General features: G+C 40.4%; 1 protein-coding gene across 7 annotated transcripts in view; it reads right to left on the bottom strand.

The window, feature by feature from the left end:
* SLC8A3 (solute carrier family 8 member A3) overlaps window positions 1-14,429 on the bottom strand; it is a 467,511-nt gene that overhangs the window by 18,827 nt on the left and 434,255 nt on the right. For all 7 annotated transcript variants that reach the window (XM_077464631.1, XM_077464628.1, XM_077464627.1 and 4 more), the window contains 3 exons: window positions 10,883-11,013; window positions 9,236-9,335; window positions 4,773-5,048 (listed from right to left, as the gene is read on the bottom strand). In XM_077464631.1, the coding sequence (XP_077320757.1) occupies window positions 4,773-5,048; window positions 9,236-9,335; window positions 10,883-11,013 (507 nt within the window). The remainder of the gene's footprint in view (window positions 1-4,772; window positions 5,049-9,235; window positions 9,336-10,882; window positions 11,014-14,429) is intronic.

The following is a 14,429-nucleotide window of genomic DNA, read 5'->3' as shown; positions in this document are numbered from 1 at the left end:
TGAATGTTTACCATTTTCTTCATAATCAATAGAATACGCTATATTACCAATATGGACTTTGCTTTGTGCACTGGTCCAAATTATTTGGTGGATGGAGGATTATAGTGTGGGGTTTTTTCTCAGTGGTTGGGCTTGGCCCCCTGGTTCCAGTGAATGGAACTCTTAAGGCATCAGAATACCATGACATTTTGGACAATTTCATGTTCCCAACTTTGTGGGAACAGTTTGGGGATGGCCCCTTCCTGTTTCAACATGACTGTGCACCAGTGCACAAGCAAGGTCCATAAAGACATGGATGAGCACGTTTGGGGTGGAGGAACTTGACTGGCCTCCACCCGATAGAACACCTTTGGGATGGATTAGAGCGGAGAGTGCAAGCCAGGCCTTCTTGTCCACATCAGTGCTTGACCTCACAAATGCGCTTCTGGAAGAAAGGTCAATCATTCCCATAGACAAACTCCTAAACCTTGTGGACAACCTTCTCAGAAGAACTGAAACTGTTATACCTGCAAAGGGTGGGCCAACTCAATATTGTACCCTACAGACAAAGACTGGGATGCCATTAAAGTTCATGTGCGTGTAAAGGCAGGTGTCCCAATACTTTTGGTAATATAGTGTATCTTCAGGGGTATGTGCACAATGACATATTTTACCTGTCATTCATATATATATATATATATATATATATATATATATATATATTTTTTTTTTTTATATATAATTTTTTTCCTTCTAAAAACAGAAAGCAAACTGCAGGACATTTCAGGTCTTCATTTATTAACCAGCTTGTCCACATGAACATAACATCCTGTTATAAAAATACATCTTTCCGTTTTCCATCTTTCTGCCCTGTAGTTAATGGAAAGTAAATAAGAAATGCTGTGCTGTTTCCCATTTTGTTCCAGCAGACAGGTAGGTATTTTAGACAGGTAAGTATTTGAACAAACCTATCTGTTTTTATGGGAGAGGCAGACCTGATTTATGTTTTTGATATTAGGTCTGCTTCAATGTGGCTAAAAATTTGTAAAATATGATTGGTTCTATCTGATCCATTAGAAACGGACCCTAGGAATTCCCATATGGAGCTAATGTGCACATGAACCTTTTTAGTACAACATTGGTTGAACTCCTATTTACTGCCTAGTGCCTATCTCTTCTCTTCTGTGTCTGGAAATCTGTAAACTGGACACAATATCTAACCTGCCTGATATTGCATAAGCTTTTCACTAATATTGTACAGATTATTCCCAGACATGGTACTACTGAGTTTCAAAAGTTACATTGCAAATAATTATTACCATAGAATATAGTTAACTAGCTACATCGCCATGCTATGCTCTCATGGTACACTCAATTATAGCTCTATTTTTGGTTAACGGGATGTCAAAGTAAAGGTAAAACTATAAGAGAACACAGTACTGGATTTGAGAAAGCTGTGCTACAACTAGTGGTTGGGATTATTGTAAAGCATGTAGGATTTGGAAAAAGAATATACTGTATCCTTAAGTGGTTCAAATTTTTTTTACATTAATGCATTCACTGTGCAAAAAAATTCCCCTTACTTTCTCTGTCTTCCCATCCCAATCCCTAAACACTTACCGGTCGCCTCTCACGCTCCAGGGTTATCCCCGCCTGCAGCAGCGCTGCTCCCTCTTCCTGGTCTCACAGGATAGCCATAGGCTCCTGCTGCTGTCAGTCAAATCCTCTGAGGAGGAAGCATAAGTGTGGTCGGACCAAGCTATGCTCTGTGTGTCTATTGATGCACACAGCGTGGCTCGGGAGATTGCCCAAACGGGTTGCTCCATAGAACACAACTTACTATGAGGGCACTCGGAAAAAGGAGTAGACAGCACTTTTGGGGTCCACCAGGTATGGGACCACTATGTGCAATATTGTTGCACAGAGCAGGGAAGTAGAACATTTTTATTTTAATGAAAAATAAATTGTATTTTAATATATTTAACATTCTAAACTCCCCTTTCCCTTCCCAACAAAAAAAGGACAATGTTTTCCACTTTTTTTGTTTCCGCTTTTCTTTTTTCATGATCAACCCATCCATCTTCCTCTATTTGCATCCAGGCAATGACTGGATTCTCTTCCTGTAGCCTTCTGCAATACCAATCACATATCACACTTGGTTGCAGGCTTACAGACAACACTGTAGAAAGGCAGACCTGGTGCTGGGCTGCAAGTGCCCAGAAAAGCCAGTTAGCTCTTGATGATGAAGAAACAAAGATGGTGGCATGGGATGGTATGTGCAGCAGAATAGCGGCAAGGAGGACAACGCAGGAATTGCTGGGCTTGTGAGTATATTTATTCCTGTGGAAATGAGTATCAATGATAAGTAGTAATTGGGAATTTTTATTAGGGAAATGGGTAAAGTTTCCCTTCAATAAACCTGGCTGCCCCCTTCATCTGTCTAAGGCTGGGTTCACACTATTGCAAATTGGATGCAGGTTTTCCCCGCATCCAATTCGCATAGCAGGAGATTGTATCCGACTCTCTATGGAGCCATTTCACACATGCCCACAGCGGCTCTGGTGCAAATTGCATCGTACGTCTTTTGGTCCATTTCATCCCTGATATGGTGAATGGAGATGCACCGGACTCTTGCTGTGAGCTGCCACGGTCTATAGTGTGAACCCAGGCTCAATTCATAGAGCAATGGATGAAGGCAGTACCACCACCACGCACCTGCGTTACATCAGAGGGGGGCGGGGTCACCCATACGTCACTGGGGAACCCCATGGCTTCCCTCATCAGTGTCAGAGGGGGCGGGGTCAGGTGACGGGTGGCCCAGCCACCTAATATAAGTTAGTGGAGACAGAAGACGGATGTATGGACAGCGCTGGACTGAAAATCCCCCGATGCTGGATCAGATCAGCTATCGCTGGACCCCGGAGAGATGATCATCCGTCGCTGGATAGCAAGAGTGGATTACCACCGATTACCACCGCTGGAATCTTTTTTTTTATTTTTTTTTATAAAGGAATTTTTCAAAAGTGTGTTTGTCTTATTTAACCATTTTTACACTTTCTTTGTGAAATGGTAGGGGTACTTTTGTACCCCCTTACCATTTCAAACAGGGGGGGCGGGATCTGGGGGTCCCCTTGTTAAAGGGGGCTTCCAGATTCTGATAAGCCCCCCGCCCGCAGACCCCCACAAACACCGGCCAGGGTTGTGGGGATGAGGCCCTTCTCCACATCAACATGGGGACATGGTGCTTTGGGGAGTCACAGACCCCCAAAGCATCCTCCCAATGTTGAGGGCATGTGGCCTGGTACAGTTCAGGAGGGGGGGCGCTCTCTCGTCCCCCCCTCTTTTCCTGCGGCCTGCCAGGTTAAAGGGTCTGGTATGGATTTTTAGGGGGACCCCCACGTCAATTTTTTTTTAATTTGATGCGGGGTTCCCCTTAATATCCATACCAGACCTGAAGGATCTGGTATGGATTTTCAATTGTTTTTTAAATTTGACACGCGGTTCCCCTTAATATCCATACCAGACCTAAAGGGCCTGGTAATTTAATTTAGGGGAACCCCACGCTTTTTTTTTTTATCAATGAATGAATTGTCGGCTAATACAGAGAACACTCATTGAGTGTTCTCTGTATTATGGGAGCCGACAATGGAAAGTGATTTTTAAAAGACTTTTTTTCCTTGCGAAATGACACTTTGTGCAGGGACAGTTCTAAGCATACTATAGACACCCCTCAGGTACGAAATTTAAAGGAATATTACACTTTTATTGTTTCACTTTAATCATTATTAAAATCACTGCTCCTGAAAAAACGGCCGTTTTTAAAACTTTTGTTTGCATTGATCCATGTCCCCTGGGGCAGGACCCAGGTGACAAAAACACTTTTTAGGACAGTAACTTGCATATTAGCCTTTAAAATTAGCACTTTAGATTGTGAACGTTCGAGTCCCATAGACTTTAATAGGGTTCTAAAGTTCACACGAAGTTTAGGTCTGTTTGCAGGTTCTGGTGCGAACCGAACAGGGGGGTGTTCGGCTCATCCTTATTCAGGAGTGATTCCATATATAGTTTAAGTTTAGGTGCTTATGAACTAATATTTCACATGGTTAATTTTCAAAAAACTCGTCAAGCTCAACATGGAAATCACTGATAACATACTATTTAAGGGTAATGTTATGAATGGAGGTGTATTTTTTTTGTGTGTGAATTTTTAGATAACTCTCTCATTAAGTGATTTGTTTTAGTTTAGTGATGGTTTTAGAGAACAATCTCTAATGCAGACTTCTGGGGCTTGTTGCTGACAAGGGAGTCTAACCAATAGCAGATGAGGCACAAACAATGGGTATACATTCTCAATCATTGTATTTAAAATTTCTGAACACTAGGCTCAAATTACTAGGCTATATATATATATATATATATATATATATATATATATATATATATATATATATATATATATATATATATATATATATCTATATATATATATATATATATCTTTGTCATAACCATTGTTATTAGTTCTATGACATCGCTCATGAAAATAATGATTGTAATGCCAAATAGTAGTGGCTATAGCTTAGTGAATTGAGCCCTAATACCTATGAAGTGTAAATAGCGCAATATTTTCAATTTTTGTCTAAAAAGGCTGCTTTGCAGTCTCTCTCTGTCTCTCTATTGTCAGATAAAATCTGTATTAATCATGGCACAGTCCCTTTAATTTACTTGCAATTAATGTTTGTGATATCAAATGTGCATGTATAGTACAGCCTACTTGTATGGAGAAGACTTACCGGGCACTGATGTGCCAAAGGCCACAAACACCACAGCTGTTACAGAGTCTTTCAAGCCAATGGTACAGCCAAAATGAGAAGCGAGGTCCCCTATGATGGCGGTGAGGATGCCAATGATGACTATAGATATTACAAAGCAGGCCCATCCATTCAGATATTCTGTTGGCGGCACACAAGCAAATAGTACTTTCCAGAAGACAGTCAGAAAATGCATGACATAATCAAAACAGGATGGCAGGCGCTCTTCTCCAGACTCATCTTCATCTTCATCTCCAGCTATATTGATGACAAACAAGAAAACACATTTACCAATTTGAGAATAACATTGTTAGGAGCACCAGCTGCCTAAAAACTGTGGTGGAGGTCCTGATTAGTGATGTGATGAATCAGTATTTTGATCATACAACTTAAAGAGTTAATAGAAGACCATAGCAGAATATAAGGTCTGTAAAAGTATGTGATCTCTATTTTGCTTTTTAGCGATATCTTAAGCTTTGTCAGATCTACAAGATGTTGGATTTCCAAATATTATGACAATGTCATGAAAGGTTGCCTTTACTGCATCAACTAGCTGAGGATGGAGTCCTTACAATAGTTCATATTGTGTAAAAAAATAGTCTGCACAAATCATATCTTAAACATAATTTCTATTGTCACTTTGACTCCTTGGTAAGTATCCAATCTTCATATTTTTATTCTAACATAGTCTAAGCCCCTGTACACACGGTAGGAGATTTCCACAACCAAATCCGTCGGATTTTGCCCGTCGGATTTTGTCCGTCGGATCTTGTCCGAAACTGTTGCATACACACGGTCGGACAAAATTGGCGAAAAAATCCGATCTTTCAGAACGTGATGACGTAATTTTGTTACGATGGGACTACATTCAGGCTAGTAGCCAATAGCTTTGATGTAGGAATTTGATCTGAGCATGCGTGGCACTTGGTCCAATCAAAATTCTCTACACATGATCGGAGTATGTCCGATCGGCCCAGTTGGTCGGGAAATATTTCCAACATGTTGGAAAATTGGGTCCGACGAATATTCAGACGGAATCAGTCTGATGCATACCACACACAGTCGGATTATCCGACGACATGGTCCGATAGGACACATTGCAACGGATTCTCCGACCGTGTGTACAAGGGCCAACAGTTGTCTTAAAAATCGTTGTGGGGGACCTATACACTAAAATAGGTATATCTCCAACCTCGTTCCAGTTGCCCCAGTGACAACATCTCTTACAACTAAATGTTCGTCGGGCAGAGGAAGTAGCGATGAAGTCAACACACCCACCGGGGCGCCAGACGCTGTCAGATGTACTGAAGGCCTGTTTTTAACTTCTCTTGTAAGTATAGGTCTTTTTAATAAATCATCAATTTTATAGACGTTGCACAATGAAGCATTCCTTCCCTCTCTCTGTGTGCACTATGTTCCTTATGACTCTGTGGGATTGCCAATTGGTTATATGATGTCTGACTGAGGAGATTGGGAGAGCACATCCAAGTATTTGAATACTGCGAAGGCCTGCCTGCTGATAGTCAGTCTTTGTATCTGAGAGGCTTATATACTAAGACAATTTCAGACCTGTAAGGGTCAGATTGTCTGGTAAGAGGTTAATTCTTTTGCCTTTGGAGCGAAGCACGTCTGGTCGACCATTCACAGATTTAGTAGGAGTGCACACGTGGAACACCACTTTTTTCAATTAATTGATTTCTGGGACTATTTTTATATTTTATTTGTTTATAGGATTTTACCCTTTATTGCTTGCGTGATAGCATGGACTATTACAGTCGTTGAATATAGAAAAAGAGAGAATGTTGGTCAAAGGAGCTTTGAATGAGGCCAATTACTATATAGAGTAAACACATAGGAAATACAACACAGTATTACTTGTATACGTTTATTACATGATAACCAGTAAAATGTTCCAACAAAATCAGGATAAAAACATTGCATTGTGCTGAACCATGGTAGACTTGAAAATAAGTGCATTTACAACATAGCATAATAACACCAATTAGCAGAGATTACATATGCTGGATGGTAAAACAATCAAAACATTACATAGCATCCTATAACTTTACGCGTTTCGTGAACTGATCTCAACTTCATCAGGAGTAGATGCAGAAGAATGGCATCTAAAGATAAAAAAGAACCAAAGTAAAATATTGTCGGTATCATGGGTGTAACCCAAATACGAGGTGATACAGGGACATAAGTCCAATACTTGCATATCAGCTCAGTAGTTAGGGAAAGGGGGAGGGAAAGTCTGGCAGCACAGTGGGCGGATGGCACCAAGAATAATGTCCAGCCTGGGGGCTGAGGCAGTGGATTCTGACTGGACCCCAAGGAATGAGATGGGGAGAAGGATGCAAAAAGCATCCATTTCCAGGTGGATCCATAAGCCTTGTGCATGGGTAGGGCATGAGTGCGTGTAGTGGTCTGTAAACAGTAAATAAGGTGGCTTAGAGTTATGGGTTCAGCGGTCCCTGTGAAGTGACATGGTAAGTGAAAAGAAGGACCAATGAGGAACCCAATTAAGGTAGAGATGTTGTGGCTAATAACTATGAATGTAAAGTGACAAAGAAGAATAACAAAGGTGAGCTGAGCAAAATGGTCAGCTGAAAATAAGTGCGTACAGCACAGGGTAAGAAGGATCCCAAAAAGCCTTCCATACCAGAATCCTTGATGGAGATATGGAAAAGTGTCCATCGGTGAAAGAGATAGGGGGGCAGTGATGCTTGGAATGCACCACCTGCATCTCAAGCTGGAGGGACAGGACCATCGCCAATTCCATGTACGCGCCACTGGTATGGAAAAGAGGGTAAGATACCAGAAACCATGGGAGTGGCCTCCACTCGATCCCATGTGGTGGCATGAAATGGAAACAAATCACAGCCAGGGCGTCATGATGTCACGCGGCAAGCATGGGAACATGACTTTGATGTGCCGCCAGGGAACAAGCACCCCCCAAAGGGTTCTACCATGGTTCAGCACAATGCAATGTTTTTATCCTGATTGTGTTGGAACATACACTTATACAAGTAATACTGTGTTGTATATCCTATGTGTTTACTCTATATAGTAATTGGCCTCATTCAAAGTCCCTTTGACCAACATTCTCTCTTTTTCTGTCTATTTTGGGGATAGAGGCCAATTACCAATGGTGCCATGGACCACACCACTTTTTTCTTGTTGTTGAATATATGAATCATATTTGTCTAATAATGGTTTGAACTACTTTTGCAATTGAATTATGCTATGTGCTAAGAACATATTTGTGAACAGCATAACATTCTTCCCTATTACATATCTACAACCTTGATTAATTTAATTATATATCCTTTATAATGTTATAACTTGTCCTTGGCCAAATTAGATTTATTTGAAATGTCCAGTATTTATTATCTGGAGGTTATTAGTTGGATTTGTTTAGTTTTATCAGTTGCTTATCTTATGTATATTTTATTTGTTTATTATTCTTTGTGATTGCCACATTATGAATAATTAAGTAAGCATTGTTTACTGCTGGGTATTGCAATCCCACTGTCCCATTGTGTATTTAAAACGGCTCCTTTATATCCATGATCACTTTGAGAAATGAGCACACACACCCCTAGTTGGCACTGTGCATGCTCCAAAATGCGTTGTGCATCTCCCTGCCCTGGAGATGTCATCACGCCGACACAGCAACTCACGCTGCATTCCAACTGCATTTCCTCCTTTGCCTCCTCGCTGCTCCTACTGCAGATTGGACTAGACTTGCCGTCACCCTTTATCTACAAAGCGGCCATTACAGTGACAGCTTGACGTGCACAGAGTAGATGACCCACACAGATGAGCCTGTCTAATTTTATTGCATGTGAGTTGCCAATTTGGATTATACAATAAATGGAAACCTCCATCTCTGGATTCACCCCACATGATTGTCCATGTAATTTGAGTGGTGGATATATCAGAGATAATTTATGGAATTATCATCACGTCTGCTAGCTGTCCCAAATTACATTACTGTACATTCTGAAAGCTTGTGAAGTGGCTAACCGAGCGTGTTAGGTAGCAGCTAAGAGACAGGAGAGGAGAGAGAGGGAGCCAAGATTACACAGACACTTGTAGCAGTCCCACAAGTGACAAAAAGAGCCACGTGCAGCAGTTTTAACAGAAGAAATGAGGTACAGATAAAGCATTTCCACAAAGTGTGGCAATGGAGGAGCCAAAAACAATGGCTCCCCTAAGGTTTACACACACTGTGGGGACATGCATGATTGTGGAGGGATAAACCTGGTATTTACAAGAAAGTAACAGATGGATGATGACAAGCTTCTGCAAGCAGATATAGTGCACAATCTTAAACGGCTATACACATAGAATTGTTTGGATTTACTGATACTTTAAGAAAAGTGTGGCTAATATTGAAAATATTTTTGCTCTAAACAGTAATTAAAGATTTTATTTCTTACCAGCACTGACGGTGATTGCTTCCATGAACTGATCCCTCCATGAATGAGTCCCTACTACCAAGGCAAGGTTAGTCTTCTTTATGAGCTTGTCTACTGTGCTCTACCCAGAAACAATAATAAAGCAGATTGATATATGGATACAATCTCAGCTTAACATAGCGACACAACACAATGAGTTAAAATAGTTAATAATTGGACCTATATTTTAAGTAGCCATTTGCTCTTTCAGCAATGCACTTTTTAAGCCAAAATAAGTGTTTTATATCTTTGAATAAATTATTTTAGCTAAAACTCAACTCCATCTATGATATGTAATTTTGTTTTGGAAAGGTTAAAGCCTCGGTCAGGGTTTTATTGTTGTCTTTGTCCCACTTAGGAAGATCTCACATCATTTCAAGACAGGAAGTAATAGGAAATCCTCTTTAAAGTGTAAGTAAGCCCTCCCATCGTTTACAGCTAAGGAAGCTGCCGTCTTGGCCTCTGTTTAATCTTCAACTGCCATGGTGCTGCACATGTGATCAGTTATAACACCAGCCATTGGATGGTTTGATAGTTTGGATGAGAGTACAATCAATGTGACAGTTACATTTCCAGCCTGTGTCGGGAATGTAACTGTTTTTTTTTAAACTCATAAATCAATGGGTTTACTTACGCTTTAAGAAGGACACAAAAACACTCATTATAGTAGAGTGACTGCGAAGGATCAGAATGCCTCACAGTGTTTTAATTATAATAATTATTATTTCTGCCTATGGCTTCCTGTCCCTATGACAACCTACCTACATTCTTGTACAGGCATCACAGACACAGGAAGTGAGGGAAAATCTCCACAATAGGGTCCCAGACACAAATACAACCTTACAGAAATGATAACTTTCCCCCACTCTAGTCATAGCTAAATATACATGTATTTGGAGTTAAGCTTTAAGGGGAATATGAGTTTTGTAATTGTTTTCTTCTGAAACAAAAATATATATTTATTTCATTTTTAGTAATGTAAATTCAAAATATTGCATAAGAATATTTCATATTTATCACTTGCAGCCAGAAGCTGAAGGCTACAAACACAAGGTTTTCCAAAATGATTTACTGTTATGATATGAATAACCTGTGTTGTGACATAAATTTCCAGCCCTTCCAGTTTTATAGTGCTTTCTACTCAAAAACCTTTTGATCAGTGAACAAATTTGTTTATAGGATAAAGACTGTATACAAATATAAAAAAAAATTGTCATACTTGTCAACATAAAATTATTTAATTGATTAATTAACCAAAGACCATTATAGTTTCCTGTTAAACTTGCGTCAATTTACAATCTAGAATGTGAATCTGGGCATTTTGGATCAAATCTGGTCAAGGCTGGTTTGCTTGAATAGTATTCTTGATTCGCTGATCAGAAACTGGGTTAATTGGACTGGACATCGCTTTGTCTAAATAAACTTTTCATTTTTTATATCTAAAGTGAATCCGATGCTGATCGCAATCTAGTGAATCACTGACAAAAAGTATGGCAACGTTTGAAAATCATGCACACTTGTTCCAAATCATTTCAAGTACTAGGCATTGAAGCCAGACTGAGAATTAATGTCCCAGAGCCTGCATCTTTACCAATTCCTTTTAAATTTCCATTATGATAATTTTCTCACTTTGAACTCATAAGACTCCTCAATGACGACCTCCAATTTTGGGTGCTCTCCCAGAACAGGTTTGCCCATCTCAGCTATTCGTTTGGCTTCGTCTTCCTCCACAGAGAGTTTCCTTTCTGCCATATCAGCAGCTAAAAAAGATCAAAGGTATGGTAAGAACTCTGAATATGCATCAATAACACTTGATACAACATCCTGAAATGGACTGCTTTAGTTAGTTTGGAAATACAGACATTTCGAGCCATGGCACATTGTCCTACTGCTCCTTTTTTTTTTTTCCTTATTAACTAGGGCTGCTTTAGGAATGACAGCTACCCTATCCATTGATAAGTTGGCTACAAGTTAAAAAGAGACAAAAAAAACTTAATATAATTTTTGACAAACTAGCCCTTTTAAGATTTACCCCTTCCCATAGATATAGTTGGCTTGATTCTTGGAGTAGACATATCAGATATGCAACACACTGTAAACAAAAACAATTTCACATAACTTAGTTTTCTGGATCCCTGGGTATGCTGTTTTTTTTACACAGTTTTCACTGAAAGTAACCTCTGCTATTGCATCTTTTCCTTTTAGCCCTGGTTCACACTGGTGCGTTTTCACATGCAATTTGACATGTTAAATCGGCGGCAATTGCACCGTTCTAATCGGTGCAACTCTGCATTTGCGGAACCGCACCGATTTCAAGAGGTAGTTTCTGTACTACTTTTTTGAATTTCAGGGTGTGATTTCCATTGACATCCATGCAGAAACCCGCACAGATGTCTGTGAAATTGCTGCCGAAATCGGGACTGACATGCAGGAGTGAAATCGTGCAAGTTCAGCTGAACTCGTACGGCTTCATTCTTGCAGCTCAGTGTGAACCTGGGCTTAAGTCCAATTTTCTCTGGTTTGTGATAGGGCTGCCTTAGCCATAAGCAGTCATGTAACAATGTCTACATGTTGTTCCTTCCCCCCGAGAAGCTGCCCAGCCATGCTCCCAAACCACTAAGGGAGCCGGTCTTCTGAGTAGAAAATAACATGTGACATCTCCTGTGTGCACTATTGTGACATGCCGGGAGAACACTCCCTGTTAGCGCCTATAGCCATCGGCAGTACTTGTATGTAAAAAATCTGACAGGCTGGTTGTACCCAAGGCGATTGATGGATCAACTTGGGTATGATCAACCTGTCCATACATGGATCGTATCTCAGCTGGTCCCTGGTGAACCGGGAGAATTTTGATCCATATATGGCCAGCTTTGATGTATAACTAAAGGCAAAACTATTGCTGCCTGTGTCCCCTTTAGGGAGATTCATCCTCTCGATTTGTCCTGTTTTTAACATTATCATTGAAAGTGAAAGTTAAAGAAGTAAAAGAAAATCACATATTTTGGGTTGTCCCCAGAAAAAATTATAGAGAGGAAATCTTCCAATGGTGACACTAGTTCTTGTGACCTGAGAGTCCCATGGAAATTCCCTTAATTTGCAGGGATTTCCTCTCACTTCCTGTTTGGCTATGGGACAGGAAGTGAAGGTATATCTCCTAAATGGGACAAAGAAGGCAAAAATAAACCTTACAGGGGTTATAATCCTCCCTTGCTCTAGCCAATATAAATAAAAAAGGTTTGCCTATAGTTGTACTTTAAGCTCCGGCACCAGAGCTTAGCTTAACTGCAGCAGGGAGGCGACGGTGGAGCGTGGCTTGTGAAGTATAAAAGCTTGAAGAAGGAGGGTGGGAGCTATGTGCAGACACTTTTGCCTATATAGTGAGCGGACAAAGTAACAGTATCTCTTGAAGGAATTTAGGTACAGAGATGGTTTCTAAATAATGTAATATGGTTTTCTGCTCTTTAGGCAGCAGGAAATTTTATTCTAAAAAAATTTAGAAGCACTCTAGAAAAGTTAAATAATTCTCCTTGGCCATGTATTTTTTATCTTATTTGTAATTTAGACATTTTTTAATAAAAATATTTTCTTAAATGAAAAAATCAGCAAAACGTCAAGTAAAAAATTAAGTATGAGGGTAATCAATTGTAGCAGGGAAAATATGGCATTGCTAGAAGGCAGGAAGAAGTTGGGAAGACTGATCTAGAACAGTTGTAATATAAGTGGGGTCTCCTAAAATAGACTATGCAGTCTTGACTAGCCCGAGAGGCAAGCAAATCATTTTTTATTGAAAGAGCCCTAATAAAAGCTATTTTTGTAAGAAAAAAATGATAATCGCTATTTTTGTCAGAAAATTACTGCTATTTGTGACTCTCATGAGAAGATTGACCCACTTTGTATCCTAGTGACTATTATCACAGGAGAGAAACCAATGGGAAATCAAAAAGTGTACAGTCTTTTCTGGACATCATGCAGTAAGAAGAGATTTTTCAATGGAGAGGCTCGTTCATACACTCGTGTGAGGGGCGTGTTTTGCCTGCCGTGAATGCATAGGTGCACACAGGCAGCATACGCCAGGATTGGTAATTGTCCGTTCATGGACAATTAGTAAAAATCAGTGACTTTTACAACTGTTAAAATCAGGGCTCTTTTCAGGCAGAGTACTGACACCTCACACTGCCAAAAGACACTGGGAACGAGTTGGGATTTTCAACAGTAGTGGGACAGGCGGTGGCCGTGAAGTGAGAAGGTGGCCGCATTTGCCGATACTGCTCCTCTAGTCTCAGTGGCAGTCCTGAGACAGTCCTAGTGGAGTGATCTCTGTCCTTTGCTTCTCTGTATACCTGTCTGCCTAGATGGAACCCAGGCCCTGATGCTTATCTGGCAGTAGCAGCTGCTGAAGCCTGTGCCCACACTGAAGCCAATAATCTCCAGTTTCCACTCTCCTCTTGGGGTAAAATGTGGTGTTCTCTTCTACAGCAGCATTTATTTACCTGGTATTGTTAAGGATCTTGCTCCTGTCCTGCATCCTTTGCCCTACTGCCTCTTCTCTGCTCCTCTTTTCCCTAATCCCAGTCTTGGTTTCCACTTCCCATCTTTTCCCTGAATCTCCAGTTTACTCGGGTTGATCTGTGTTCCCCATTTTGTGTGTATACAGTATATAGCCAGTTTGAGAAAAAAAGAGACTGGGGGATCAAGCCCCACTCGATCACACCATAGGGGAATTTTGGTGAAGGCTCTTTCTATATAGCCAGTTTGTTAGTTAGGCTTTCTGTTACTCTATTAGGTTGCTATTTTTTTGTCATTTGGGGTATGGTTCACTTATATCTTTATGTTTACTGTGTTTTCTGTTTGCTGCTGTTTGGATGGGTTATGTTTCACTGTAAGTAAATCTCACTTAAAGCAAACACAGTCTGGTCTCAGTCTCTTAAGTGTAGCTACACAGATTTGCCAATCCCCGCTGCTGATTTCTGACATCACTCCTGTACTCTGTACATAACACACTCCTAAAACCTGCACTCTCTACATAGCACACTCCTTGACACTGCACTCTACACAGAGTGCAGAGTTCAGGAGTGTGCTTCATGCAGAGTGCAGAAGTGTGCTATTAGCACACTGTAGAAGCAGTGCACTACTAAACCCTGCCCTGAGCTCACTCCTGAACTTTGCACTCTGTATG

Source organism: Lithobates pipiens, unplaced genomic scaffold (genome assembly GCF_037356315.1).
Source record: "Lithobates pipiens isolate NorthernLeopardFrog02 unplaced genomic scaffold, aLitPip1_a1.2 Scaffold_30, whole genome shotgun sequence".
Lineage (NCBI taxonomy): Eukaryota > Metazoa > Chordata > Amphibia > Anura > Ranidae > Lithobates > Lithobates pipiens.
Note: the sequence above shows the minus strand (reverse complement) of the source record. Positions and strands in the feature narration are given on the sequence as shown.